Source organism: Anomaloglossus baeobatrachus, chromosome 8 (assembly GCF_048569485.1).
Source record: "Anomaloglossus baeobatrachus isolate aAnoBae1 chromosome 8, aAnoBae1.hap1, whole genome shotgun sequence".
Classification (NCBI taxonomy): domain Eukaryota; kingdom Metazoa; phylum Chordata; class Amphibia; order Anura; family Aromobatidae; genus Anomaloglossus; species Anomaloglossus baeobatrachus.
This window is the reverse complement of record NC_134360.1, coordinates 179858593-179873917: the sequence shown is the minus strand read 5'-3', so window position 1 is coordinate 179873917 and position 15325 is coordinate 179858593. Positions and strand designations below refer to the sequence as shown.

General features: G+C 45.8%; 1 protein-coding gene across 4 annotated transcripts in view; it reads left to right on the top strand.

The window, feature by feature from the left end:
* NOS1AP (nitric oxide synthase 1 adaptor protein) overlaps positions 1–15325 on the top strand; it is a 167742-nt gene that overhangs the window by 95638 nt on the left and 56779 nt on the right. For all 4 annotated transcript variants that reach the window (XM_075322266.1, XM_075322267.1, XM_075322268.1 and 1 more), the window contains exons 6-9: positions 4201–4342; positions 5694–5851; positions 9771–9917; positions 9996–10161. In XM_075322266.1, the coding sequence (XP_075178381.1) occupies positions 4201–4342; positions 5694–5851; positions 9771–9917; positions 9996–10161 (613 nt within the window). The remainder of the gene's footprint in view (positions 1–4200; positions 4343–5693; positions 5852–9770; positions 9918–9995; positions 10162–15325) is intronic.

Genomic DNA, 15325 nt, shown 5'->3' with positions numbered 1-15325 from the left:
TGAATCCACTGATGTGTCACTTACGGGGCTGCTTATTATTATTTATTATTATAGTGCCATTTATTCAATGGCGCTTTACATGTGAAAGGGGCATACATAATAGGGACAAGTACAATAATCATAAACAATACAAGGCACAGACATGTACAGGAGGAGAGAGGTCCCTGCCCGCGAGGGCTCACAGTCTACAGGGGATAGGTGAGGACACAGTAGGTGAGGGTAGAGCTGTTTGTGCGGCGCTGTATCAGACAAGGGTTACGGCAGGTTGTAGTGCAGTTTTGATAATCTCCTGCTGATTAATCAGTGATTTTTATCATTACAGGACTACTTGGCGTGCTGCCAGGTAGTCCAGCATATTCCTGAGCTCTGTATAACTGCTAGAGCTCCAGCAGAAAAAACATTGATTTTATCAAAATGACAGCAAACAGCTCAAAAAGTAACACATCGCTGGAATCAGGGTCTCTGTCTCTACATTATACTGCGCTCAGATGGGGGACAAAAACCTGGTGACAGATTGCCTTTCATAGCCAGATTGGCCAGTCACGTGACTGCCCGCATGTACTATTGAGAGAAGCAGATGAGAATCTAATCATAAAATCTCATATTGGTAGTCACGTGAGTGTCTGTTTTCTCCAACAATTGAGGAGGATCCTGACAGTTTACACAATACACGCTGTCACTCAGTGTCTGGTGCTTCACGTGCCCATCCTGTTTTTTCCTCTTTATGTATGGGCTTCTTATTGTTGATTTACTTTAATAATTAGTGCCAAAAATTAACCTTGAGAACATGCCCTAAATGTTCAGCGGTACATAGACTCACGTGTGGGCTTTTCTTACGGGCTCTTCTTGCTTCTCATGGCCAAGTCTACACAAGATGACTAATTGCTACTAATTAAAGGGAAATGTCTGTGTCATAACCTGGGGTGTAGAAGGATTTTGGTTGTTTTTGGCTCCAGGTTACTGTTTTGTATAATATATATGGCCATATAGTAACCCATGTATACTGGCAGTAGCTGTATTCCCAGTGTTCTGTATGCACAGTATATAGTCAGTCTTCTGTCTGGGGGTCTCCTTGCTTTTGCGGCTGCCCATCGGCTACAAAGCCTTTCATGCCGTTAATGAGCGGCCATAGCTTCGGCTTCCCCTGGCTACTCGCATACAAAGCGCCGGCCTCCAGCTGTTCCCCTCACCTCTTCCTCTCTATAAAGTTGCCAACTGGTTGCTCATGGCCTTTCCGCTGCAGCTTCCTGATGTGTACAGTTCAGCATTCAGGAGATCCGCAGTTATTAAAGGAAGACATTGTTGTCCCTTATTTCATTATTGCCAGTTTCCATGGAGAATTTAATATCTTAAGTCTCCCGGGTCGCTGCTAAAATAAATCTGTGTTTGCCGAAGTTTGTTTTTCACATTGTTCTGTGCGGGGGTCAGATATTTTAGCGAGCAGCGCCAGATCATTTTAATTAAATCCCTTTTTCCCTTTGCACGTCTATATGCAGCTATGTGAGTATATAGTTACATACTTCAAAGGTGTGAACAGAGCCAAGAGCCATTGTCCTATTTATAATAATGCTATGGAAAAAAATGAACCCGTAAAAGGGGTTTAATTTCTGCTTTCGGTAGCTAAAGATGATAACATTTTTCTTGCTCACCCTCCCCAGGTCCAGCGCTGCCTCAGTTGCTCTGGTATTTGTTGATGGGCTGCACCGGTGACGTCACAACTGGGGCAAACATGACCACTGCAGCTAATTATTGGGCTCAGCGACTCGTGCCACGAGCGTCGGCTGAGCAGCTGAGCTCACTGATTGGGCGCCATAAGGTTGAGATCAGGGTATCCCTTTAATGATAGCATGTGTACCCGACACCCCCTGTTTGAGCGGTATTCACTACGCTATATTACACACCTTTTATTTTTCTTTTTTCGCTGCATGGTTAGTAGGTTTTTCTAAATCCAAACTATATTTCCACTTGTATACACGGCTCCCATGTAAGGTTCATCATCCCATTCTTCTGCATTCTTCTAGGCTCTTCTGTACATTCAAACAATTGGTCTACCCGTTCCCTTTTAGGAACAAACAAAAAGAATAACAGATTCATTGTATCAGTTATAAAAATGGAAACAGAGGTGACCCCGTTGATTATCATGGGCACTAAAAACATTTTAGTGGGTCTGTAGACTTTTTTTTTCCCAAAAGGTAATATGCCAAATGTCAGGATTGTCCTTTTAATGGGTGTGCCTTAATAAAGGACAGTCTTGACATTTGGCCTACTACCGTCCCAAAAAAGGGATCTATGTGTACAAGGCACAACCTGTTCACGTACTATATTGTACACAGTGAAATTAATATAAATTCAGTAATTTCTGATGTGCCTCAACTGAGAAAGATTTCACAATCCAGGGATCAATATTTGTATCAGAGTTCGGAATGGGGGACTTGCACTTATACTACTCACAAAATGTTATGTTTGGCTTTTGGGTGAAATTTATGGAAAATGTAAAAAGTTCATGCCACGGGGATATTTTATCATGATAGTCGGGCATTTAGGTAGAAGCATCAATGGGGATTTCATCATCTCAAAGAATTTTTGAAACAAAAACCAACAACAATGGTTGGGTATACCGCCCCAAAATGTCAGTGTTTTAACAACTTGGGCATGTGGCCTTCAGCACCAATTACAGCTGACAACGACATCTCCTGACAGTCACAAGTGGAGATATTGTCTGCGGAGGCATGACATCCCAACCTTCTTGAAGGGCGGCCCTCAGGTCATTGAAGTTCTGGGGTACAGAATTACGACCTTCTACATGGCGACTCAGCTGATCCCATAGGTTTTCTATGGAATTCAGGTCTGGAGACAGTGCAGGCCGCTCCACCAGTATCTAACAGCCGTTCCCTAATGATGCAACCATGATGAGCTGAAGCGTTGTCGTCCATGAAGATTAAATTAGGCCTGTGTTGTTCATGGAGAGGCACAATGACTGGATTAATGACGTTATTCAGTAGTAGGGGCTGTCACTGTACAATTCACAAAGTGTAGGGCAGTTTTGTAGTAACTTGACACACCTGCCCTCTCTGTAACACCACCACCACCAAAGGCGTGTCTGGTGACAGCAGTGGCTAATGCATAGCGCTTTTGATGTCTCAACATCGTTGGCGACCATCATTTCTGCTCAGCGTAAATTGACTTTCATCATTGAACAGCACTGATATCCCCTGGTCCCTCATCCAGTGTAGATGACGCCTGTGCCTGGTGGTGTGGTTATGTACCCCTTGCAGGTTTTCTAGTACACAGACCACCCTGATGTAAATGGTTTAGAAAGGTCTAACATGACACTTGGGTTGCCTCTCACCTCCCTTAAATGTGCCTGGAGTTGTGTGTAATTCATCATCTGGTTCATTGTTCACAATGAAGTAATCACCATTGTGTGATGTGGCCAAAGGACGTCCACTTCAATGCCTTTTTGTGAATCTTCCAGTCTCTCTGTATCTCTGTAACAACCTGCTGATGACACTCTGTGACACTCTAGGCTCAGTGGCCTCTTCCATCTGAGAACATCCTGCTTGAAGCCTCACAATGCAAGCTACTGCAGATCAATTGTTAGGTGTCATCCTGGTTTCATGATGTCAAAATGTGAACAGCATCATGAGGAGGCCCAATTAACACCAATTCTAATTGAACCCCAAAATGTATTGGGCGATTCATGGATCAAACACCTGTTGTGAATTTTGCCATTAAGCTCCTTGTTAGAGAACAGCAAGTTGTGCAAAAAGTACTGAAAAAAAGTTGGACATGTGCATTCAAAACTTTAAGGAAGGTCACCTGAAAAGGTTAGAGGGGCATTTTAGGATCATCCTGAAATTTCACCAGAAAGCCAAATATCCCTAACTTTTTGTGGTTAATGTATGTGACTGGAGCGGATAAATGCAGAATGGTGGGAAGAAAACCTTGGCACACATGCAACCAGGAAAATCCAGAGTAGTGGATGTCCTCCGTCGCCCTGCACCTCCTCTCATTAGCCCTGTAGGGTCACCTAACCCTGGCTAATTAACGTCCTGTTATTTGCATCTTGGCACTTGTGTAGTGAGTGAATTTGCACAATCTCCTAGTGAACGTTTATCCTTCACACGTTGCACAGAGTTGTAGGAACCCTCCCGACATTCATTGCTTTGTTATACTACATTTACATAATCTTTTTCGTAGAGCCAAGCCATGCGAGTTGTGCGGACCGTGGGCCAAGCATTTGAGGTCTGCCACAAGCTGAGTCTGCAGCACACAGAACAAGGCGGGGATGGACGCGAGGATATCGAGAGTGAGAAGAGCACGGATGACTCCGGCGTGCCCGGTAAGTGTCACGAGAGTGTGAGGAGCCACATATACTTGTATCTAAACATGGTGTGGCAATTATCTATAGTTACATATTGGTAATTTTTATTCTGTAAAATTTCAATATTTTGCTGTGATTATTCTCATTCCTTGCATTAAAGAGTTTATTCCCAATATGGAAAGATAACCTGTGGATCAGTGGTGGTCGTAGTGGTCCGAGTCCCTATGAACCACAGGTTAATGCCCCTCAGAGCAATGGCTGCGCTCGTCTGCTCCATTTAGTCTCTTTACAGCTGCCAGAAAAAGTCTGGTGCCCTATAATATGATTATTATTATTATTATTATTATTATAGCGCCATTTATTCTATGGCGCTTTACATGTGATAGGGGTATACATAATAGGGACAAGTACAATAATCATAAACAATACAAGGCACAGACTGGGACAGGAGGAGAGGGGACCCTGTACACGAGGGCTCACAGTCTACAAGGGATAGGTGAGGATACAGTAGGTTAGGGTACAGTTGGTCGTGCGGCGCTATATCAGACTGAGGGTTACGGCAGGTTGTAGGCTTGTCAGAAGAGGTGGGTCTTCAGGTTCCTTTTGAAGCTTGTCAAGGTAGGCGAGAGTCTGATGTGTTGTGGCAGAGCATTCCGGAGTGTGGGGGAGGCACGGGAGGAATATTAGTTGCAATGCTGGGAAGAGGAGATAAAAGAGGAGTAGAGAAGGAGATATTTTGAGGATCGGAGGTTACGTGCAGGTAAGTACCGGGAGACTAAGTTACAGATGTAAGGAGGAGACAGGTTGTGGATGGCTTTGTAGGTCATGGTTAGGGTTTTGAAGTGGAGTCGTTGGGCAGTGGGAAGCCACTGAAATGATAGGCAGAGAGGAGAGGTCAGGGTGTAGCGGGGGGACAGGTGGATTAGTCGGGCAGCATAGTGTAGAATAGATTGTAGGGGTGCGAGACTGTTAAAAGGGAGGCCGCAGAGCAGGAGGTTGCAATAATCCAGGCGGGAGACAATAAGGGCATGTACTAGGGTTTTTGCATCTTCTTTGGGAAGGAACATACGAATCCGGGAGATATTTTTGAGTTGGAGGTGGCAGGAGGTGAAGAGGGCTTGGATGTGTGGCTTGAAAGAGAGAGCAGAGGCTAGAGTTCCCCCAGAGAGCGAACGGGGAGTGAATAGGGAGGGGGGCCACCGTCTGTTCCTACAAAGCATTCTAGAGTCTTGTTTTTGGGATTGGCAGTGGTCCTAGTGGTTGGACCATCACTGATCTGCAAGTTTTGGTTTACTTGTTGAGAATAGTGGTTTGACCTGCTTCCTATACCTGTGTTTCCCTTGATGTGTGTTCTACGTCTTCCCTCCAGTGACTCATGTAGTCGCCAGCGTGGATCACAATGCTGACGAGACCGATATCGACGCTTTGGACAGTCCTCTGCATGGAGACCAGCGTCCCAAATTTAATCGTGGAGTTACGGATTTGGATGCAGTGAAAAGGGAAAGCGACTGTCCTGATGAAAAGAAGGTACGTGGAAAATTCCTTTTAGTCATTTATGTTATTGGGGTCTTTAAAGGGAACCTGTCACCAGATTTGGTCCCTATAAGCTGCGGCCACCACCAGTGGGCTCTTATATACAGCATTCTAACATGCTGTATATAAGAGCCCAGGCCGCTGTGTAGAACATAAAAATCACTTTATAATACTCACTTAAACAGTTGGTGCAGTGCAGACTGGTCAGATGGGTGTCTCCGTTCTCCGGATGCAGCGCTTCCTCTTTCGGCCATCTTTGTCCTCCTTCTTATGAAGGCTGGGTGCATGACGCTTCCTACGTCATACACACTCACCAGCATTGAAGTCCCGCTCATGCGCACTACAATACTTTGATCTACCCTGCTCAGGGCAGATCAAAGTGCGCCTGCGCAGGACCTCAATACCGGCGCGTGTGCATGACGTAGGACGCATCATGCACCCAGCCTTCATAAGAAGGATGACAAAGATGGCAGAAAGAGGAGGCGCTGGACCTGGAGAACTGAGACACCCATCTGACCCATCTGTACCGCAGCGACCGTTTAGTTGAGTATTATAAAGTCGTTTTTACGTTCTACACAGCAGCCTGGGCTCTTATATACAGTTTTCTAGAATGCTGTATATAGCAGCCCACTGGTGGTGGCTGCAGCTTATAGACCCCAAATCTGCTCACAGGTTCCCTTTAATATACCTCCAATTCCGTGCAGATAGCACTTATCCTATTTCCTCGCTACTTATGTAGCACCAACAGCTTCTGCAGCATTGTACAAAGATGGTCATTACACACCAGCCCCTCACCGAATGCCGCAGCATAGCCTGTACGTCCGATGTCCTCTTTTTCCTTCTCTACAAAGCAGCCGATACATTGTTTTCTACAATAAAAGCCATGTGAGCGTAAAATGTAGGCAGATTACATATTACATTATAGAACCCCTGGAAGGGCCTTTATTTAGAATCAAAAATTCTCCCATTATCTCCCATTATCATGTGAAAAAATTTAATACAGAGATAATAAATGTCGTGGGCTTCAGTGCTTAAAGGGGATGTCCATCTTTTGAAACTTTATTTGTATTTTTTTTGCTTCAATGGATGTATTTAGGGCTAAAAATGAGTTTTCCAACTGATCTCCATTAACACATTTGCACCGTTTTCTGCCTCTAGCCTTTTTACTGCACGGGCTACTGCAGACTGAAGAGTGAGGTATCTGAGAAGCTGTCAGTGAGCACGTTCTGTCAGGAGAGTAGGTAATTCTTATCTCTCTTTTTCTGACCTCCTGTCAGTGGAATATCATCACAAACCACTTCGCAGTTGAAAGTGCAGTGAAACAAAGAGCCTGTAAAGGCAAAACGATGCAAAATGTAAACATTTTTTTCAATGTTACCCAAATTCCAAAATCACTTTGATCTTAAAAATAAGCAATTAAAGGGAATCTGTCACCAGGTTTTGCTCCCCCATCTGAGAGTAGCAATGTAGAGACAGAGACCCTGATTCCAGCGATGTGTCACTTACTGAGCTGTTTGCTTTCATTATGATAAAATCAATGTTTTCTCTGCTGCAGATCTAGCAGTTATACAGCGCTCATGAATATGCTGGACTACCTGCAGCACACCAAGTAGTCCTCTAATGATAATCTCCTGCTGATTAAACAGTGACTTTGTCAAAACTACACTAAGCAGCCCAGTAAGGCTAGTTTCACACTTGCGTTCAGCGCAGTCCGTCACTATGGAGAATAGTGCAGTCCGTTAACGCTCTGCGCTATTCTCCATAGACTTGTATGGACGACGCACTGTAACGCAAGTGTCTGCGTTGCATCCGCTGGACAACGCAGCGTCGTTATTTTGACGCTGCGTCGGGCGGATGGAACGCAGCATGTAACGTTTTTCTGCGCTTGGCGGAGTGTCAAAAAAAACGCAATCTGCAGGAATCCGTTAGGCGTCCGTTGTTTTTATAATGGACGCCTATGGTGGCAGATTCCGTTAGATTGCGTCATTTGACGGATTCCGTTAACGCACCTGACTTTACACAACTGCGCATGCTCAGATGTGTAAAGTCAAGGAAAAAAAACTACAACGGACTGCGTTATTTTGTATGATCTGTAGCATGCGTTGTGCCACTATATGCAACGCATCCGTTGCATGCGTCACACAATGCAATGCTACGGATCCCGTTCAACGCAGGTGTGAAACTAGCCTAAGTGACACATTGCTGGAATCAGGATCTCTGTCCCTATGTTATACTGTTTTCAGATTAGGTGGCAAAACCTGGTGACAGATTCCCTTTAAAGGGAATCTGTCACCAGATTTCATACCCCAAACTATTTATATGCATATGTGGCTCTTTCAAGGACTGTTCCAGCAATACCTTTTACATGGCCACTCCATTCCTCCATCACTGAGAATTCAGCACTTGAATTGATATGTAAATGCAAAAAAATAGCAAAATAAAGAGGAATAAAAATCCACCAAAGATTAAGCACTTGCAGCAAATAAAGGCAGCAGTGTGTACATTGCCCAGGCCAAAACCTACTACTCCAGCAGGATACAGCTAAACCCCCACTAAGTGGAGGCATCACAGGTGCAGGAAAAGCAAATCACACACACGCTTCCAAAACATGGAGGGGCGATTGCTGGATGGTATAACTGTGCACCATACGAGGACAGGACTCTAATATGAAAGGCCCAACAGAAAGGGGCCTGGCTGCATCCTGTACAAAAAAAAAATGAGGTTTTAGTTGGTATTTTTTGGAGGATTTTTATTCCTCTGTTGCTATTTTTATATTTAGTGTAGGGACCTACAAACATGAGGTCCCGTGACGAGGGTTGTAGGCTTCCGTATTCTGGCCATAATCCAATTAAAACCTCATATTTTTTGTACAGGATACAGCCAGGCCCCTTTCTGTTAGGCCTTGCATATTAGAGTTCCTGTCCCTGTATGGTGCACAGATGGAGTACGGCTTGGCAGCCCGCCTGATCTAATAGTATGGGCGCCACCTAATAGGCTGTGGGCTTGTGACTGTGCATCTGCATGTGTGAACAGCGCTCTATACAAGCTATTTGTGGGCAATTTTATCATCCAGCAATGGCCCCCTCCATGTTTTGGAAGTGTGTGTGATTTGCTCCTCCTGCACCTGTGATGCCTCCACTTAGTGAGGGTTTAGTTGCATCCTGCTAGAATATTAGTTTTTGGCCTTGGCGGTTTATATCTGCTGTCTTTCTTTGCTGTAAGTGATATATAAATGCGACTGAAGAGCTACTGTAGATCTGAGGCCTCCGTCACTCCAGCTCTATTCCTTTCATTACTTCCTCCTGCTTGACTGACGACTCCTTTACTTGAAGTCACATAGCACAAAGGCCATTGGTCAAGGAGGAGGAAGCAAGGCTTGGAGTAGAGCTAGAGTGACGGAGACTTCAGATCTACAATAGCTCTTCAGCCTCATTTACATATGAACTGAGACCCTAATTTCTCATGAATGGTGGAACAGATTCACCATGTAAAATTACTGCTGCTCCATCACTCCAGCTCTATTCCCCACATTGCTTCCTCCTGCTTGACTGACTGCTCCTTTGTGTGGAGTCACATAGTACAGAGGCTGTCAGTCAAGGAGGAGGAAACAAGGCTTGGAGTAGAGCTGGAGTGACGGAGGCTTCAGATCCAGAATAGCTCTTCAGCCTCATTTTCATATCAACTCAAACCCTGATTTCTCAGTAATGGAGAAATGGACTGGCCGTGTAACAAAACTGCTGGACTGATCTTTGAAGGAGCCATGTGCACATATAAATAGTTTGGGGGTGTTAAATTCTGAGGACAAATTATTTTTTTATTTTTTTTACATTAGTTTCTGAAGGTGGACTATCACTTTTAAAGGCCGCAGTGGTAGTTGTAGGTCTCATTTACTGACGTGGTCTTTTCTCTTCAGGATAAAGTCCTCGCCTCTCCCAGGATGTTGCTCCCCTCCGATAGCCAGCTTTCCCCAGGCACCGCACTGTCCGTCCACCACCAGATCCAGCTACTACAGCAGCAGCTGCAGCAACAGCAGCAGCAGACACAAGTAGCTGTTGCCCAGGTAAGAGAAGAGCGAGACATTCCACCGTAGCTCTACCGCTGTTACAAGGTGCACAGAGTAATGTGGTGTGCTCTACAGGTCCATCTGCTGAAGGACCAGCTGTCTGCAGAAGCGGCCGCCCGGCTGGAGTCCCAGGCCAGAGTGCACCAGCTGCTCCTGCAGAACAAGGACCTGCTGCAGCATATCTCCCTGCTGGTGAAACAAGTGCAGGAGCTGGAGTACAAGGTGTCTGGAAAAAACGCCAGTAAGTCCTTCTACAGATGGTCAGCTGTGATTGTTACTTTATGGTGGCAGAGGCGAGAAGTATGTGCATTCACATTAAAGGGGACCTGTCACCAGATTTGGGGCCTATAAGCTGCAGCCACCACCAGTGGGCTCTTATATACAGTATTCTAACATGGTGTATATAAGAGCCCAGGCCACTGTGTAGAACATAAAAATCACTTTATAATACTTACCTAGGAGGTCGCTCTGGTGCAGACTGGTCAAATGGGTGGTTCCAGATGCGGCGCCTCCTCTTTCAGCCATCTTTGTCCTCCTTCTTCTGAAGCCGGGGTGCATGACACGTCCTACTTCATCCTCACTAGCTGGCATTGAGGTCCTGCGCAAGTGCACTACAATACTTTGATCTGCCTTACTCAGGGCAGATCAAAGTGTGCCTGCGCAGGACCCCAATTCCGGCGCATGTGCATGTCGTAGGACGCATCATGCACCCAAGCTTCAGAAGAAGGAGGACAAAGATGGCCGGAAGGTGCTGCACCTGGAGACTGGAGCCACCCATTTGACCAGTTTGCACCGCACCAACCATTTAGATGAGTATTATAAAGTGATTTTTACGTTCTACACAGAGGCCTGGGCTCTTATATGCAGCATGTTAGAATACTGTATATAAGAGCCCACTGGTGGTGGCCACAGCTTATATGCTCTAAAGCTGGTGACAGGTTCCCTTTAAGGCTATGATCACACAGGGTGTTTTTGGTTCCTTTTTTCTGCAGCAAAGCCTTATCTTGTTTGTGGCAGGAAGTCTCCCTGTGATTTTCTTCGTTTTTGGTGTGGCTTTTACAGTGTTTTTGCTGCGTATTTTTAACTGCTTTTTTTTTTTGCGCTTCCTCAATGACTTGTAGGGTTAAAAACTGTGGCAAAAACGCTGCAAATAAGTGACATGCTCATGCTTATTTGTGTTTGATATTGTGTGATGTAATGCGATAAAATGTTTCATTTTTTCTTTTTGTCAAAACTGTTTTATTTACAAAATTTGAAGACCTAATAATGAATCACAAAAAAGCAGCAAAAACCAAGGAGGCTGACAAAGCAGTCAGGAAAGAAACGCGTGTGTGTGTGTGTGTCTGCGCGTGTGCGCGTATGTGTGTGCGTGCGTGTGTGTGCGTGCGTGCGTGTGTGTGCGTGCGTGCGTGCGTGCGTGTGTGTGCGTGTGTGCGTGTGTGTGTGTGCGTGCGTGTGTGCGTGTGTGCGCGTGTGTGTGCGTGTGCGTGTGTGTGCGCGTGCGTGTGTGTGTGTGTGCGTGTGTGTGTGTGTGCACGCGTGTGTGCATATGTGTGCGCGTGTGTGTGTGCACACGTGTGTGCATATGTGTGCGCGTGTGTGTGCGCGCGCATGTGTGTGTGCGCGCGTGTGTGTGTGCGCGTGCATATGTGTGTGTGTGTGCATGTGTGCGTGCGTGTGTGTGTGTGCGTGCGCGTGTGTGTGTGCGTGCGCGTGTGTGTGTTTGCATGTGTGTATATGAGATTTCAGGGTCTCATAGGCTGTGCTGGGACTGTGAAAGCAGAGTTTCATTATTCATGAATTTGCATAAAACCAAGGCAAAAACAATGCTAAAAAAATGAAAAAGAAAAAGAAAATCAGATTGCACTCAGACCAATGTTAATCAATGAGTCAGCGCTGATCTGTTTGTTTTTCTTGTTTTTTTTTTTTTTTTTTCTCACCTATTTTCGGCCTGAGAAAAACATCTCTTTATGCTGTGTACGGGCGGATAACACGGCCGAGACTCGTCAATGGATGGAAGAAAAAAAAACCCAGACCATCTGTACGGCGTCTGATTTTTTCGGCTACATGACCATTCTGCAGCATAAAATACTGTATATGGTCCTGTAAATGATTGTGGGATAATAGCTGCTGAGAAAAAAGCGCATATCATATGGATTCTAGGGGAGTAAATAAGTGCACACTCACATGAGATATGGGACGGTATACGCATGACACTCAACCATCTTTTCTGGATGAAAATCGGACCGAGAGGATCATCATAAAATGACTGTTCAAACCAAGCACACATGCTTAGTGCACCCTTAGCAGAGCAGAGCAGTCCCCTTTGACACCTACTTGTTTTCTGTCTGCCTGCTTCATTGATCCGTGACAATCTGGCTTTATAGGAGCCAAAGGAGAACGACGATGGAGGGAAGAATGTGGCTGGTAACATGCACAGAATTTCTCGGCCACCCCAAGGGTGCACCAAGTGCCTATGTATCCTTGGTTTGCACAGTACTTTTCTGCTGACAGACCCTATTAAAGCAGAAACAGCTCTTTAATCTGTGATCAATCCAGTAATCTGCTTATTGCCTCCTAGAAACAAAGGAAACTTGCTTAGTGGCCGGGGATTATACAGCTGATTATTGTGTCCCCTGCAGGGGCCAGTCCACCGTAATACATGGACCTGCTCTACGTAGCAATATTATGCATCTATTGTTGGCCATTTTTGATACAGATGTTCTTATAAAGTCTTCGGCATCTACAGATCTTTTTTCCACTGAAGCCTCCTCCACAGCAAACCGGAAAACCAATCTCCCCGATACTGTGTGGCTGTGGCATCATTTTGTAGCTTTGAAAGGGAACCTGTCACCAGATTTGGGGCCTATAAGCTGTGGCCACCACCAGTGGGCTCTTATGTACAGGATTCTAACATGCTGCATATAAGAGCCCAGGCCGCTGTGTAGAACGTAAAAATCACTTTATAATACTTATCTAAATGGTCGCTGCGGTGGAGTTGGGTCATATGGGCGTCTCCGTTGCTGGCGCCTCCTCTTTCAGCCATCTTCGTCCTTCTTCTGAAGCCTGTGTGTATGCCACGTTCCACGTCATCCACACTCGTCGGTCCCACGCAGGCGTACTACAATACTTTGATCTGCCCTGCTCAGGACCTCAATGTCAGTGAGTGTGGATGACATAGGACGCGTCATGCACACAGGCTTCAGAAGAAGGACAACAAAGATGGCCGAAAGTGGAGGCGCCGGGACCGTAGAATGGAGACGCCCATATGACCCAACTGCACCGCATCGGCCGTTTAGGTGAGTATTTAACGTGATTTTTCTGGTGTACACAGCAGCCTTGGCTCTTATATACAGCATGTTAGAATGCTGTATATAAGAGCCCAGTGGTGGTAGCTGCAGCTTATAGGCCCCAAATCTGCTGACAGGTTCCCTTTAAATCCCCTTCTGATTTGCAGGGTGAGTTCTGTGAATTCTTCTAAGGCTTTGCACACTATGACATCGCAGGTGCGATGTCGGTGGGGTCAAATCGAAAGTGACGCACATCCGGTGTCGCAATCTATATCGTAGCGTGTAAAACCTTTTTGATACGATGAACGAGCGCAAAAGCGTCGTTATCGTATCATTGGTGTAGTCTCCGACATTTCCATAATGCCGGTGCAGCGACAGGTACGATGTTGTTCCTCGTTCCTGCGGCAGCACACATCGCTGTGTGTAAAGCCGCAAGAGCGAGGAACATCACCTTACCTGCGTCCCGGCTGCTATGAGAAGGAAGGAGATGGGCGGGATGTTTACATCCTGCTCATCTCCGCCCCTCCGTTGCTATTGGCTGCCTGCCGTGTGACGTCGCTGTGACGCTGCACGGCCCGCCCCCTTAGGAAGGAGGCGGGTCGCCGGCCAGAGCGATGTCGCAGGGCAGGTAAGTGCATGTGAAGCTGGCGTAGCGATAATGTTCGCTACGGCAGCTATCACAAGATATCGCACGTGCGACGGGGGCGGGGACTATCGCCCTCGACATCGCAGCATCGGCATGCGATGTCGTAATGTGCAAAGCCGGCCTAAAACTAACGTGCAATTGATGATTTATGTTCTTTTCAAAGAATATTTATGAAATATTATAAGGGACTTTGCTTCCTCTTTTTTTTTTTAATAATGAAAGGGAACCTGTCACATTGCTCATGCAGAGTCCGATCTATAGGCAAGGAATCTTTCCTGGTCATTCAGGGGAGCATTTGTGAGGTCAGACACTGATTCTGGACGAAAGAGTGTTTGTTGGGGTTGAGCTCAGGGCTCTCGGCTGCCGACACTAAACTCAACATGCCTGTATGAACCTTGGTGTGTGCACTGGGCTCAGTAATGGGGAACAAAAAAGGGCCGCCCCAAACTATTCTCACAAAGTTGGAAGCTGCAAAGGGACAAAATGTCTTGTGTGCTGAAGCATGAAGATTTCCCTTTATTGATGCTGACCCCTGAAAAACAAGCCCGTAACAATATCCCTCCACCACCAAACTTTACAGCTGGCACAATGCAGTCATACATTTAATGTTCTCCTAGTATTCAAAAAGTCCAGGCTCCTCCATCAGATGTTAGACATATGATCCGCCACTCCACAGAACACATTTAATTCAAGAAAGACATCGATATATTGGAGCAAATCCAGAGAAGAGCAACCAAGATGGTAGAAGGTCTGCAAACCATGCCATATGAAGAACGGCTAAAAGCTAGGGATGTTTAGTTTGAAAAAGAGAAGGCTGAGAGGAGACATAATAGCGGTCTACAAATATCATTAGCACAAGGAAGTACAAGAAGTAATGGGATGAAACATAAAGGAGTGAGATTCAGATTAGACATTAGAAAAACCTTTCGGACAGTGAGGGCAGTCAGAGAGTGGAACAGGCAGCCACGGGAGGTAGTGAGCTCTTCCTCAATGGAAATCTTCAAGCGGAAACTGGATAAACATATAGCTGGGATGATTTAGGAAAACCTGCACTCACAGGGGGTTGGACCCGATGGCCCTTGAGGTCCCTTCCAACTCTACTGTACCATTCTATGATTCTATGACATTTCCACTACTCCAGTGTCGTATTGATTTACACCACTCCACCCGATGGTTGGCATTGTGCTTGATGTACGGCTTCTTACAACTGTTCCGCCATGAAGCTCTCGGCGGGGTCGCAGTGTTTGTGCTGAGGTTAATACCAGAAGTTGTTTGGTCTCTAGAGTTATGGAGTCACTAGAGCATTGGTGACACTTTTGCCCTCTGCTCCTCAGCACTCGGTGACACCATTCTGTAACATTACGTGGTCTCCACTTTGTGGCTGAGTTTAGGCGGTTCCTTCCTTTTTTTTAATATCACTGAAAGGTGATTGGGGAATATAAAGGAGGGAAGAAATGTCATGAACGGAC